The sequence below is a fragment of the Entelurus aequoreus genome, linkage group LG20 (genome assembly GCF_033978785.1).
Source record: "Entelurus aequoreus isolate RoL-2023_Sb linkage group LG20, RoL_Eaeq_v1.1, whole genome shotgun sequence".
Taxonomy (NCBI): domain Eukaryota; kingdom Metazoa; phylum Chordata; class Actinopteri; order Syngnathiformes; family Syngnathidae; genus Entelurus; species Entelurus aequoreus.
Genome location: NC_084750.1, coordinates 44374919 through 44390126, shown reverse-complemented (window position 1 = coordinate 44390126; position 15208 = coordinate 44374919). Strand labels below are relative to the sequence as shown.

General features: G+C 36.8%; 1 protein-coding gene across 2 annotated transcripts in view; it reads left to right on the top strand.

Moving 5' to 3' along the window:
* The window catches only part of LOC133636282 (plasma kallikrein-like), an 11528-nt gene extending 3421 nt beyond the window's left edge, over positions 1–8107 (top strand). The window contains exons 5-10 of one of the 2 annotated variants that reach the window (XR_009822207.1): positions 2511–2629; positions 2690–2822; positions 2894–3000; positions 6560–6719; positions 6794–6949; positions 7033–8107. Coding sequence is in view for 1 of the 2 variants with exons in the window: in XM_062030140.1 (XP_061886124.1) it covers positions 2511–2629; positions 2690–2822; positions 2894–3000; positions 6560–6719; positions 6794–6896 (622 nt within the window). In the remaining variant the exon portion in view is untranslated. Of the gene's footprint in view, positions 1–2510; positions 2630–2689; positions 2823–2893; positions 3001–6559; positions 6720–6793 lie in introns of both variants that reach the window. The other variant, XM_062030140.1, reaches the window with a different exon arrangement.
* Positions 8108–15208: the final 7101 nt, after the last annotated feature.

The following is a 15208-nucleotide window of genomic DNA, read 5'->3' as shown; positions in this document are numbered from 1 at the left end:
GCTGCGAATCTTTGGGTGTCCCACGATTCGATTCAATATCGATTCTTGGGGTCACGATTCGATTCTAAATCGATTTTTTTCAATTCAACGCGTTTCTCGACTCAAAAAAGATTTTTTCCCGATTCAAAAGGATTGTCTATTCATTCAATACATATATTTCAGCAGGATCTACCCCAGTCTGCTGACATGCAAGCAGAGTAGTAGATTTTTGTAAAAAGCTTTTATAATTGTAAAGGACAATGTTTTATCAACTGATTGCAATAATGTACATTTGTTTTAACTATTAAATGAACCAAAAATATGACTTATTTTATCTTTGTAAAAATATTGGACACAGTGTGTTGTCAAGCTTATAAGATGCGATGCAAGTGTAAGCCACTGTGACACTATAGTTCTTTTTTTTATTTTTATAAATGTCTAATGATAATGTCAATGAGGGATTTTTAATCACTGCTATGTGAAAATTGTAACTATAATTGATACTGTTGTTGATAATATTAATTTTTGTTTCACAACTTTTGGTTTGTTTTGTGTCGTGTTTGTGTCTCCTCTCAATTGCTCTGTTTATTGCAGTTCTGAGTGTTGCTGGGACGGGTTTGGTTTTGGAATTGGATTGCATTGTTATGGTATTGCTGTGTATTGTTTTGTTGGATTGATTAATTTAAAAAAAAAAAATATAATTAAAAAAAAAAAAAAAGAAAACCAAAAAAATCTATTTTTTAAAAATGAGAATCAATTCTGAATCGCACAACGTGAGAATCGCAATTCGAATCGATTTTTCCCCAGACCCCTAATACATATATATACATTTGCCTGAGCGTCTTGGAGACACCGAGAGTAACAAACGGTAGAAAATGGATTAGAAAGGACAGATTTTAAAAAATTATAACAAAACAATTAAAAAAAAGTTTTTTGTTTTTTTTTAACTTGGGACTTCCCGTGGGCCGTAGTTAGGGGACCCTTGGTTTATTTTTTACGTATTTTTTTTTAATGTAAACGTATCTTTAAATAATACTTAATCGTTTTTAGTAAAAACGTACAACTGTGATTTAAGACGTAGAGCAGGGGTGTCCAAAGTGTGGCCCGGGGGCCATTTGCGGCTCGCAGCTAATTGTTTACCGGCCCGCCACACATTCTGGAAATGCTATTGCAAAAATTAAAAAAAACATAAAAAAATGTGGAATGAGGTGAAATCTAACTAGAAAAAGTTGCAATGTTGACACAAAGCTGCCATGCAGGCTGTTTTTTTTCTTTTGTCTATCTTTATTTTTATTTTTTTGCCATTGCTCAAAAAAAAAAATCTATGTTATAATGAATTATTGACCTATTCAAGGCTCCAATTATTTTAAATATTTCACTTTAAAATGTTTTATGTGGAAAATATTGCCTATATTGTGTGGTTGCCATCTACAAATATCAACGTTTTATTTGACAAAAGAGCATAAAACAAACAAAATAATAGTTCAAACGTAAAATCGACAGATATACCTGAAGTTGATCTCGTAACTTAAGTGTTGAAAGTAAAAACAACTAATAAAAATGTATCACTTTATATGAGTGGGGCACCTTTTGGATCCCAAATATATTTAATGGGATTTTATTCATCTTTTCACTGTGATTAATCAAAAATAATAATAAATTAAAATCAATGGTGTCCTGCATTATTGATATTTTTAAGGCACTAATGACTTCACATCAAACATTGCTTTCTGAATGTTTTTGGCAGTGGGGGAAATACTGCATATTTCAGTTTTATTATAAAAAAATAAAAAAACATTTTTTTAAACTTAATATCAACCTGAAGTTGATATACTGTAGAGATTTACTGTAAGCGTTAAATAAATTTAAAAAAATAATAATTTAACTTTTTTTTAAACAAATTTTAACATTTTAATAGTTGAGACCCTTCATGATCCCCGGGAGCCCTAAAGGTAAAAAAAAAAAAAAATCAAAAAAAAAAAATCCATATATTTTGTTATGGTTTTGAAAATGAAAAATATCAAATTGGCCCTGTCACGCCAAATTTCGGTCATGTTTCCTCTTACGTCATTGACAGCGAGCGATAGCACTTCGGCTTTGACTGCCCGTCGCTGGAAGGATACTTCGTCTTTGACAGCTGCTGGAATCTGAAGAAATCGATTGTTTTTTTTTTGTACAGGCGCAAAACAGGACAGTCGCGTGCCGGTTAAGGACCCCCGGCAACTTTGTGATTTTATTGGACGCAGCCCCGGAAGTAAATGGGGGGAAGAGAGATTTGGCGTGACAGCCCCCGCATCCTTTAATTTTGTGTGCGGCCCTCAGCGGAAAAAGTTTAGACACCCCTGACGTAGAGGACGCTACCATTGTTAGTAAAGGGGGGTCATTCAGTTATTTTGTCGACTACAAGGGTTCAAACTAAATAAATTTTGACGTAACCCTGCTAAAAAATAAAACACATACAATAATTATTTTCCATGGTAGAGTAAAAATAACTTTCGTGTGTTTTAACCACGTATGTGTGTCTGTTGTAGGTACAAGTGTCACCTGAAGTTCAGCTGGTCGCTACCGAGGACCTTAAACGTAAACAGAAAGGATGGTTTGGCGTCTGGCTTCTCGCACCTAACCCAACTGACTCCCTACTCTGACACAGGTGAGACAAAGGGCCCCCACACCTGTGTTCAAACGTGACTATTGCACGTTTGCGTTCCAGCATGTTCTGTGAAACTTTTCCCGAACACCGTCATCCCGGGCAACCCCCTGGAGACGCATCCTTCCAGCTCGCCTGAGCACTGTTTGGCCCTGTGCTCCGCGCATCCACGATGCACCTACTTCTCCTACTACAGGTGGTGCAACGGCATCTTTTTATCGAGTGCACAATAAACACAATATTCACTGTTTATGTGCATTTGTGCAGCAATGCTCTCTCCTGTCACCTGAAGAACAACCCCAATGACATGGTGATGAACGCAGAAGTAGGTGTGACGTCAGGGATAGCCACACACTTCTGTCAGCAAGATACTAGTAAGTGACACACTTAAAATGATATAATTGCATATTATTTCTGAAAATGGCAGTCACACAAATGTTTGCCCCGAAATTCATCTTTTTGTCCTTTAAGTTGACTGAGTAGCAGGTAGCATAGCTTAGCATCACACTTGCCTTGAAACTTGCTTGGCAGTCGTCAAAAAGCTCTTAAATGGAGCTTTTAATTTTATAAGTTGTATATATATCGTCAAAGATTAGGTCAATAAACGTAGTTGGAGTAATTAAGTTTTAATTGGATTCGTTAATGCGACAAAGTAGCAGCTAGCGTAGCTTACTTAGCATATCACACTTGCTTGGCAGTTGACATAAAGCTCTTAAATAGAGAAACGTTTCTATTTTGGAGTTCTTCTCATTTTATAAGAAGTTAGATATGTTTGTCTTGACAAAGTTTAGGTCCATAAACATAGTTGAAGCAATTAAAGTTTACCTTAATTAGTTTATGCAACGAAGTAGCAGGTAGCGTAGCTTAGCATCACACTTGCCTTGAAACTTGCTTGGCAGTCGTCAAAAAGCTCTTAAATGGAGCTTCTAATTTTATAAGTTGTATATACGTCATCAATGTTTAAGTCAATAAACATAGTTGAAGTAATTCAGTTTTAATTTGATTCGTTAAAGCGACAAAGTAGCAGCTAGCGTAGCTTAGCATCACACTTGCCTTGAAACTTGCTTGGCAGTCGTCATAAAACTGTCAAATAGAGAAACGTTTGTATTTTGGAGTTCTTCTCATTTTATAAGGAGTTAGATATGTTTGTCTTGACAAAGTTTAGGTCCATAAACATAGTTGAAGCAATTAAAGTTTACCTTAATTAGTTTATGCAACGAAGTAGCAGGTAGCGTAGCTTAGCATCACACTTGCCTTGAAACTTGCTTGGCAGTCGTCAAAAAGCTCTTAAATGGAGCTTCTAATTGTATAAGTTGTATATATGTCATCAATGTTTAAGTCAATAAACATAGTTAAAGTAATTAAGTTTTAATTTGATTCGTTAAAGCGACAAAGTAGCAGCTAGCGTAGCTTAGCATCACACTTGCCTTGAAACTTGCTTGGCAGTCGTCAAAAAGGCAACAACTTCTGTATTTTGGAGTTCTTCTCATTTTATGAAGAGTAAATATTTTTTATTTTACATAGTTAGGCCCATTAACACTCTAGTTTTATTAAAATGTAATTAGTTAACGTGACAAAGTAGCAGCTAGCGTAGCTTAGCATCACACTTGCCTTGTAACTTGCTTGGCAGTTGTCAAAAACTCTTAAATGGAGCTTCTAATTTTATAAGTTGTATATACGTCGTCAAAGTTTCGGTCAATAAACATAGTTGAAGTAATTAAGGTTTAATTTGATTCGTTAAAGTGACAAAGTAGCAGCTGGCGTAGCTTAGCATCACACTTGCCTTGAAACTTGCTTGGCAGTTGAGAAAAATCTCTCAAATGGAGAAACGTTTCTATTTTGGAGTTCTTCTCATTTTATAAGGAGTTAGACATGTTTGCCTTGACAAAGTTTGTGTCCATAAACATAGTTGAAGCAATTAAAGTTGACCTTAATTAGTTAATGCAACGAAGTAGCAGCTAGCGTAGCTCAGCATCACACTTGCGTTGAAACTTGCATGGCAGTTGTCAAAAAGCTCTTAAATGCAACAACTTCTGTATTTTGGAGTTATTCTCATATTATAAAGAGTAAATATTTTTTTTTTACATAGTTAAGCCCATTAACACTCTAGTTTCATTAAAATGTAATCAGTTAATGCGACGAAGTGGCAGCTAGCTTAGCTTAGCATCACACTTGCCTTGAAACTTGCTTGGCAGTCGTCAAAAATCTCTCAAATGGAACAACTTTTGTATTTTGGAGTTCTTTTAATTTTATAAGTAGTATATATGTTTTTTCGACATACTTCAGGTCCATATTAATTGAGGTTTAATTTAATTAGTTGATGCGACAAAGTGGCAGCTAGCTTAGCTTATCATCACACTTACCTTGAAATTTAAAAAAGCTCTGAAATGGAACAACTTTTGTATTTTGGAGTTTTTGTCTTTTTTAGAAGGAGTAGAAATGTGTTTTTCGACATAGTTTAGGACATTAAAGTAGTTTGATTAATTAAGGTATAATTTAATTAGCTAATGGTGACAAAGTAGCAGCTAGCTTAGTATCACACTTGCCTCAAAACTTGCTTGGCAGTTGTCACAAAGCTCTCAAATGGAACCGCTTATATATTTTTTGAGGTTTTTTTTTCTCATTTCTAGGAGGAGTACATTTTTTGACATAATTAGGCCCATATACACTAGTTTGGATAAGGTTTAATTTAATTTGTAAATGTTACAAAGTAGCAGCTAGCCTATCTTAGCATCACATTTGCCCTGAAACTTGCTTGTCAGTCGTCAAAAAGCTCTCAAATGGAACAACTTTTGTATTTTGCAGTTCTTCTAATTTCTAAAAGAATTACAACTATTTTTTGACATTGTGAGGCTCATTGACACTCTAATCGAAATTAATTAAGAATTAATTGTATTAGTTAATGCTACAAAGTAGCAGCTAGCTTAACTTTAAAGCATCTAGTTTGCCCCAAGAAGCGGTTCAGATCCATAATGAGTTGAAAAAGTAAATTTTTGATACGGTTTGGCTCTAAAATTCTTGTTCCTCTACAATCTTGAGCTGCTAAAATAGTTACAATTTACAGATAAGATGCCTATGAAAGCTAATTTTGTAGTAGTTACAAGAAGTGGCCTTTTTTATTTTCAAGTTTTTTATATGAAGTATTTTTATTACTTTCTATCTTCGCTTTCGACAGCTGGCTCAGTCATAAAAACATCCCAACAAACTACTCGATAGCAGCGCACAGGTCACTTGTTGCCAGGCAGAGAAAGGACTGAGACACAGCAACACAACAGTTAATTCTGTGAAATATACCGTATTTTCCGCACTGCCGATAAATGGTTTATTTTTTATCCTTTTTTCATATATAAAGCGCACCGGATAAAAGGGCACATTAAAGGAGTCGTATTATTATTATTATTTTTTTCTAAATGTAAAATACTTCCTTGCGGTCTACATAACATGTAATAGTTATGTTATGTAGCAGATAATGTCTTACCTTATACCAAAGTTGTACTAAAACATTTTGATAGACTTTTGAACGCCGTGTGTAATGTTCTATATTTTCAATGGAACATATAAAATGTTGGTGTTGTTTACTTGAGTCATATTGCCATCATACTGCAGTCTAAACATATCTCTTATGTTTGAATACCACCTACTGGTCACACTTATCATTACACCATTTACCAAATAAAATAGCTTCGAGGTCGGTAAGCAAAACCAGCATTATTCCGTATATTAGGCGCACCGGGTTATAAGGCGCACTGTCGAGTTCTGATGGAAAAAAAGGGATTTTAGGTGCGCCTTATAGTCCAGAAAATACGGTAGTATTGCTTTAAGTTCTATTTGTATTATTCATTTGCACTCAGACTTTGCTGCATCATGCAAAAGGGACATATTTCCTTGTTAATTTTCCTGTGTTTCGGTCTTACGTTGTTCTTTCTCCAACAGCCTGGGCAAAGAAAACTCACGAGGGAGTCGATTTTCAAGGTTCAGACATCCGTTTTGAGCTGATGGATGACGCGGAGACGTGCCAGAAGACGTGCAGTGGGGATGGAAACTGCCAGTTCTACACTTACGTCTATGACAACTTCACTGACTCTGCTTACCGGTACAGTACTTTTTATGGTAATCATCATCTTTCTGTGGTTGCGATGATACTGACACATGACTTCTTCCTGATAGGCGCCGTTGTTATATCAAACGTGTCATCACCATGCCGGCTCCTCCCAAAGTTACCAAACTGGCCAATGTGGTGTCTGGCTTCCACTTGAGGAGTTGCGCTTAGATGACAGTGAGCAGCTAAACGTTGTTTCAGTATTATCTGTTTAGTCCCTTAAGGTGAGTGATATGCATCCATACAGTGACATATTGAACACACTAGGAGCTGAAAGCATCAACCTTGTGCTGTTTTCTGTCAGCAGAGGTTGCTCAACTCAAATAAACCATTCTGATCTTTGGACTTTGGACTTGTACGTGACCTTAGACTGTTTGACGATGTCAATACCGAGTTTTAGCAGCACCAATAAAACGATACATAGGAGATGTATTGTTTTATTAGCACTGCTTGTCTAAGTGTCATTATTATTATTATTATTATTATCGGTATGTGCAAAAGTTCACGTCATAATGATTACACTACTAAAAACATTCAATTATTAATGGGTCAGTTGCTGCCAGCATGTACACTTAAAAGCCTTTAGGAGGAAAATAAGGCGATTACAAGACACTTCAAAACATTAGTGAAAATTGTAGTAATTAGGGTTAGGGCTTTGTGAACATAATTAACAGTTTTGATTGACATGTTCAATCTTCACAATATCTTATGTGTTGTAGTGTTTTAAAAAAGTCAGTTTTGGACAGAATTGTTGTGGACCAGCTGTTATTGTTTATGATGTATGAAAGGGCAGCAGCCTTTTAAGAATAAAATGAAAAATACGAATATTATATATTTCTACAGTACGTACTAAAGAAATCTGTAATACAAATTCATTTATATGTAATAAAATAACAATCAGCAACCCCAAAAGGGACAAACGGTAGAAAATGGATGGATGGATGTATATAATACAAATATAATTTTTTATTTATTAATTATATTATATACATATACAAATACATTTATGTAAGAAAATATATGTATAGGTAATCCTTTAAAACATATGTAATACAAATATATTTATGTGAAAAAATCAAAAACATATTTATTACAAATATACCATAAAATAGAAAAAAATATGTAATACACATTTTTGTAATAAAGTAAATATGCAATAAAAAATTAAGTTACAATAAGATAGCATTTAAATTTTTTTTTTACAAATATGCTTGTATATAATTAAATATCCAATACAAATACAACTTATACGTGATCAAATAAGGTGTGTGTGTGTGTGTGTGTGTGTGTGTGTGTGTGTGTGTGTGTGTGTGTGTGTGTGTGTGTGTGTGTGTGTGTGTGTGTGTGTGTGTGTGTGTGTGTGTGTGTGTGTGTGTGTGTGTGTGTGTGTGTGTGTGTGTGCGTGTATTTGTTTGTGTATGTGTTTGTGTATATATATATATATATATATATATATATATATACACACACGCAACCCAATGCGGCCCCTGAGTCAAAAAGTTTGGGGACCCCTGCTCTAAGATGTTAAATAAGGTTGCACAGTTTCAGTTTGAAGGTGGTGATTGACAGCTACATATTACTGTTTAAGGAAGGGTGACACCTCAGTCAACTGTAAAACAGCCATTTTGAACGTTCCTCCACTGGGGGGCGCCAAATAAATATAGCACAGGCGCTGCAGCTTGAGAAAATGAAGAAAACATTTAAAAATCGACCTTTCTATGTTCAATAATGACACCTTTTCATTATATTTTGACATTTTGATGTGTCTAAAAACCTTTTGGTATAGCTCTTGTCAAGTTGAGTCTCCGAATGAATATATTTTTTGTACAATATTTGTGGTTCAAAAAACAGTTCAGCAAACAAACACACAAATTAAAGGCTCACAAACAAGCGTGTCCGCAGCAGGAAGTTCAATAAAACTGCAAAGATATAATAAGCATGTGACCGGCAAAGTCTATTTACACACCACAGAAAAATGTTCTTTATTTCAGATATTTCACAGTTTAAATTTTTTTATTTGATTTTATTTTTTCAACTAAACACACGCACAATGCGCACACACACTTCTTTCACAGATTGACAGCTACATATTACTGTTTAAGGAAGGGTGACACCTCATCCATCCATCCATCCATTTTCTACTGCTTGTCCCTTTCAGGGTCCTCAGTCCACTGTAAAACAGCGACTTAGAACCTTCCTGCACTGCGGGGCGCCAAATAAATACAGCGCAGGTGCTGCAGCTTGAGAAAATGAAGAAAAACATTTAAAAATCAACCTTTCAATGTTAAATAATGACACATTTTCAATATATTTTTACATTGTGATGTGTTTAAAAACCTTTTGATATAGCTCCTGTCAAGTTGATTCTCAGAATGAATATCCATCCATCCATTTTCTACCGCTTATCCCTTTCGGGGTCGCGGGGGGTGCTGGAGCCTATCTCAGCTACATATTTTTGTTTAAAAAACAGTTCAGCAAACAAATTAAAGGCTCAAAAACAAGCGCGTCTGCAGCAGGAAGTTCGATAAAACTGCAAAGATATAATAAGCATGTGACCATGAATTGATTAACGTGGACCCCGACTTAAACAAGTTGAAAAACGTATTCGGGTGTTACCATTTAGTGGTCAGTTGTACGGAATATGTACTTAACTGTGCAATCTACTAATAAAAGTTTCAATCAATCAATCAAAACCGGCAAAGTCCATTTACACACCCTAGAAAATGTTTCACTATTTCAGATATTTCCCCCCTTTTTTTTAAAATTTTTTTTTTTTTTTAACTAAACACACGCACAACGCGCACACACTTCTGTCACAGATTGACAGCTACATATTACTGTTTAAGGAAGTGTGACACCTCAGTCAACCGTAAAACAGCCATTTTGAACCTTCCTCCACTGGGGGGCGCCAAATTAATACATTGGAGGCACAGCAGCTTGAGAAAATGAAGAAAAACATTTAAAATTTGACCTTTCAATGTTAAATAATGGCACATTTTGAATATATTTTTACATTTTTGATGTGTCTAAAAAACCTTTTGGGTATAGCTCTTGAATTGCTCTGAGTCATATTGAGTCTCAGAATTAATATATCTTTTTTGACAATATTTGTGGTTTAAAAAACAGTTCAGCAAACAAATTAAAGGCTCACAAACAAGCGTGTCCGCAGCAGGAAGTTGAATAAAACTGCAAAGATATAATAAGCATGTAACCGGCGAAGTCTATATACACACCACAGAAAAATGTTCTCTATTTCAGATATTTCCCCGTTTTTTTTTTGTGTTGTTTTTTTAACTAAACACACGCACACACTTCTTTAGGTGAAAGTAGCTCATCATGGCATGTTACTTATGTGGATTCACCCAAAATGTCCTCACAAAGAAAAATGTCCCCACAAGGTTTGATGCCAATGCTAAGTAAGCCACACAAAGATACACACACACACACAAAGACACACACACACACACACGCACACAAATTATTGCTCCATTTTACACTCCCACCCTCCCCCGTGGGAACCTCCTTGCAGTGTGACTGTGGTCGTCCTCTCTGGAAGCTGTGGCGATTCCTCTGGCTCCTCCAGTTGGAGGCATGGACGCTGCCAGCCAGACTGTGTGTGTGTGTGTGTGTGTGTGTGTGTGTGTGTGTGTGTGTGTGTGTGTGTGTGTGTGTGTGTGTGTGTGTGTGTGTGTGTGTGTGTGTGTGTGTGTGTGTGTGTGTGTGTGTGTGTGTGTGTGTGTGTGTGTGTGTGTGTGTGTGTGTGTGTGTGTACGCGCACTTGCACCCTCCACAAACATTCCACCACAATCCCGTCCGTGCAACCGCCGGCCGACCTTGCACGAGAGCCACGCCGCCACAGTGGTTCGGCCCTGACGCCAGCCCCCAAGACTCGCATTACACACACGCACGCACACACACATTGTTGTATTTTTTACCTTCTTGAGACCTCCAAATAACGCCTACCTCTTTAGGACTACCCTTTGTAGATATATTAAGACATTAATAATACATACATACTATGCCAATATAAAAAAAATTGTTGTGAAAAATTAGTTTGAATTTCACAAGAAAAAGGTCACAATTTCACAAGAAAAAGTTAGAATTTTGGCAGTATTATAATAAAAGTCGTCATTTTACTCAACGCAAGTAACAATTTTAGAAGAAAAACTGAACGTTTGTGCAATATTTTGATAGAAGTTGGAATTTTACTCAATAACAGTCGCAATTTTAAAAGAAAAGCTTAACATTTTGGCAATTTTATGAAAAGAGACGTAATTTTACCCGACTAAAGTCAACATTTTTTAAAGAAAACTTTCAAATTTTGGCAATATAATAGTAATTGGAATTTTACTTGGCAAAATTGTGACAAAAGTCATAATTTTTCACTATTTTACAAGAACAACCAAAAAAAGGCAATATTGTGATACAAGTCAGAATGTTATATGACAAACGTCACCATTTTGCATTAAAAAGTAATATTTTTACATAAAGTAATTATTTTACGAGAAAATATTGCAATATTACAGAAACAGAAAGAATATGAAAAATGTTTCCCAATTTTATAACAAAAAAGTCCACACATTGAGAGAAAGACTGCTTATAATTATTTATTTTTGTTTTGTTTGTAATTGGTTTTTAATCTTCATTATTTACTTGAAGTTATGACAGTATGTCTCTATATACATATTTCTTTGATTTTTTACATTTAATTTTGGCCAAAGGGGGCGCATTTCAATTTCTTACACCCACTTGTTATTTCATATGTTGGCCAGAGGGGGAGCACTTTAAATTTTTACACACACTTGTTATTACATATGTTGACCAGCAGGGGAGCACTTTTAAAACCGACACACAGTCAATTTGAAAAATCCCTCCTTGTTGGGACCACCCTTATTTTGATAGATGTCACCAGCAGGGGTGCAAATGAGACATTGTCTATTAGATGCAATGTTATTATGTCATCACTTGTTCACACCTCCTCATATGGAAGCTACTTTTCCTTCTTGGTGTCTCAAGAAGGGTAAAAATACAAGAACACACACAGACACACTTGTATTTGTTACCTTCTTGAGACCTCCGAATAATGCCTACCTCTTTAGGACCACGCTTTCTAGATATATAAAGATTTGTATTTACAACATTAATAATATACACATACTATGCAAATATAAAAAAGCTTGTGGTGAAAAATGAGTTGGAATTTCACAAGAAAAACTTAGAATTTTGGCAGTATTATAATAAAAGTCATAATTTTACTCAACGCAAGTCAAATTTTTAGTAGAAAAACTGAATATTTGTGTAAAAAAAGTTGGAATTTTACTCATTAACAGTCGCAATTTTACAAGAAAAGCTTAAAATGTTGGCAATTTTAAGAAAAGAGTCGTGATTTTACTCGCACAATTCAAAACTTAAAAATGTTGGCAATATTATAACAATAATCGGAATTTTACTCAAAAAATGTCACCGTTTTACAAGAACAACCCAAAAATTGGCAATATTGTGATAAAAGTCACAAGAAAATATTGCAATATTACAGAAATTGAAAGAATATATGAGAAATTGTTCCCAATTTTATAAGAAAAAAGTCGACTCATTATGAGAAAAAGACTGCATTTAATTAATTATTTGATTTTTGTGTTTGTAATTAGTTTTTAATTTTCATTATTTACTTCAAGTTATTACAGTATGTCCCTATATACATATTTTTTTATTTTTTTTTAAAATACATTTTGGCCAAAGGGGGCGCATTTCAATTTCTTACACCTACTTATTTCATATGTTGGCCAGAAGGGGAGCCCTTCAAATTTTTACACACACTTATTACATGTGTTGACCAGAGGGGCAGCACTTTTAAAACCGACACACAGTCAAGTTGAAAAACCCCTCCTTTTTGGGACCACCCTTATTTAGATGGATGTCACCGCCAGGGGTGCAAATGTGACATTCTCTATTAGATGCAATGGTTTTCCGTATTGGGACCATGATTTATGTCATCACTTGTTCACACCTCCTCATATGGAAGGTACTTTTCCTTGTTGGTGTCTCAAGAAGGGTAGAAATACAAGAACACACACACACACACACACACACACACACACACACACACACACACACACACACAGGACATGTGTGTCTCCACATAAACAAAGCGGCGAGCGTACGGCGCAGGCCTGCAAGCACCCCGGCTCAAATAAACAAAAGTGCACGTTGCAGAACACACACATTTCTCCACCGCAGACCACAGACATGGCATCCTGGAGTGGATCAAAGCATTCTCCGGCGAGCACACAACTGTTTTCACCAGACGCGGCACAATCACGCTCATCCACTTTATGGGGCAGCCATCCATCACTGGCGTCGCAGACCCCCGCGGGATTCACACTCGTCCTCTCATCTCGCCGTCACCGTGCAGCAATAGGACGACCACATGCCTCCAGACCGCAGCCCTTTGAGCTCCCTTTCATTGTCTTTTCCTCCCCCACGTACTGCCATCGCTCCTCCGCCTCATCCCGGCTGTCTTGTCTATTGTGGAGGAGACAGCGGCGCAGAGATGTCCTCTGGTAGACCACAGCAGTGTTTTTCAACCACTGTGCCGCGGCACACTAGTGTACCGCGAGATACAGTCTGGTGTGCCGTGGGAGATTATGTAATTTCACCTAATTGGGTTAAAATATTTTTTGCAAACTAGTAATTATAATCCGCAAATGTGCCTTTGTTGAATGTCTGTACTGTATAGAGCTCGGCGAGTAACCGTGTAATACTCTTCCATATCAGTAGGTGATAGCAGGTAGCTAATTGCTTTGTAGATGCCGGGAACGACGACGATGGTTTGCAGGTAAAAAGGTATCTAACGCTTAAACCAAAAATAAACAAAAGGCGAGTGCCGCTAAGAAAAGGCATTGAAACTTGGGGATGGCGATGCCAAACGAAGCTAAGACTGAACTGGCTGCGAAGTAAACAAAAAACAAATGCTGGACGACAGCAAAGACTTACAGCGTGTGGAGCAGACGGTGTCCACAAAGTACATCCGTACATGACATGACAATCAACACCAAAATAGGAGCGCAAGACAAGAACTAAAACACTACACACAGGAAAACACCAAAAAACTCAAAATAAGTCACGGCGTGATGTGACAGGTCGTACTTTGAGACAAGAGCTATGGTGATGCATGCTCGGTTATAGTTTAGATTCATATCCAACAATTGCGAGAACAACTTTTTACTGTCAATATCGGCTACTGAGTTTCATTTTTTAAATGTTTTCTGCTGGTGGTGTGCCACGGGATTTTTTCAATGAAAAAAAAATGTGCCTTGGCTCAGAAAAGGTTGAAAAACACTGGACCACAGGACGGGAGAGAAAGAACGGGGCAAAGGAGCGATGAAACATGCTGAGGAACGTAGTTCCAAAGTGATGTTTGCCGTGTTGAAACATCACCAGCACGCTCTGCTCCTCGTGCTGAAACCCAACACTAATAGGAGGACATGGGCCATGTAGATTTCTCACTACTGATGCCTGGAACGTCGACATCAGGGGTGTCAAACGTACGGCCCGGATCAGGCCCGCCAACAGGTTTTATCCATATACGCTTTCAAATGTTCTTGTAATCAGACAATATTTTCAGTATATTAGATGGAATCTTTACCTGACATGTTTGGACTGTCATCTGCAGTCTTCTTCAGAAGGGTCACCTGACCACTGTGACGTGTTGCCTATCAGCTGTTCTTATAGGCGTGGCCAACCAGGCACACCTGTCAAGTCTACATTGTTGGCTCCCTAAATCATGCAAAAAATCATACAAGGGAGGACATTCAACACAAGGAAGAAAGAACGTCAGAAAGAATGCGAAAAAGAGACAACTGGAAGGTTTACAAGAAGCCTAAAACAAAAATCCGAACAGGAAATCTTAAAATCAGCCATATCAGATCATTGCAAAATAAATAACCACATCATGGACCGGGACAACGGCAGAATCATCAGCACAGAAAGTAACAAATTCAAACGATGGATTGAGGAGGCGATCGAACTCAGGAAGCAGCCCAAGGAAACCATCAATCGGGATGAGGAAGCATACCTGGGACTCCCTCCTCCATTAACCATCAAGCGGCGGGGGGCAACCAGGTAGACTATAAGAACAGCTGATAGGCAACACGTCACAGTGCTCAGGTGACCCTTCTGAAGAAGACTGCAGATGACCGTCGAAACATGTCAGGTAAAGATTCCATCTAAAATACCGAAAATATTGTCTGATTACAATAACATTTGAAAGAGTATATGAATAAGAAGACATTATGAACCTTTTTGAGCAAAGGTTTTATCCGGCCCGCAGGATGAGTTTGATAGGTATAAAAATTAACCAGAAATTTTTGAATGAAAGAAACTGCTGTTCTAAATGTGTCCACTGGATGTCGCAATAGCAATTCTTTGTATATTTGTAGATGATGCTACATATGTACAAAATAAACCACGTTAGTACATCAGTC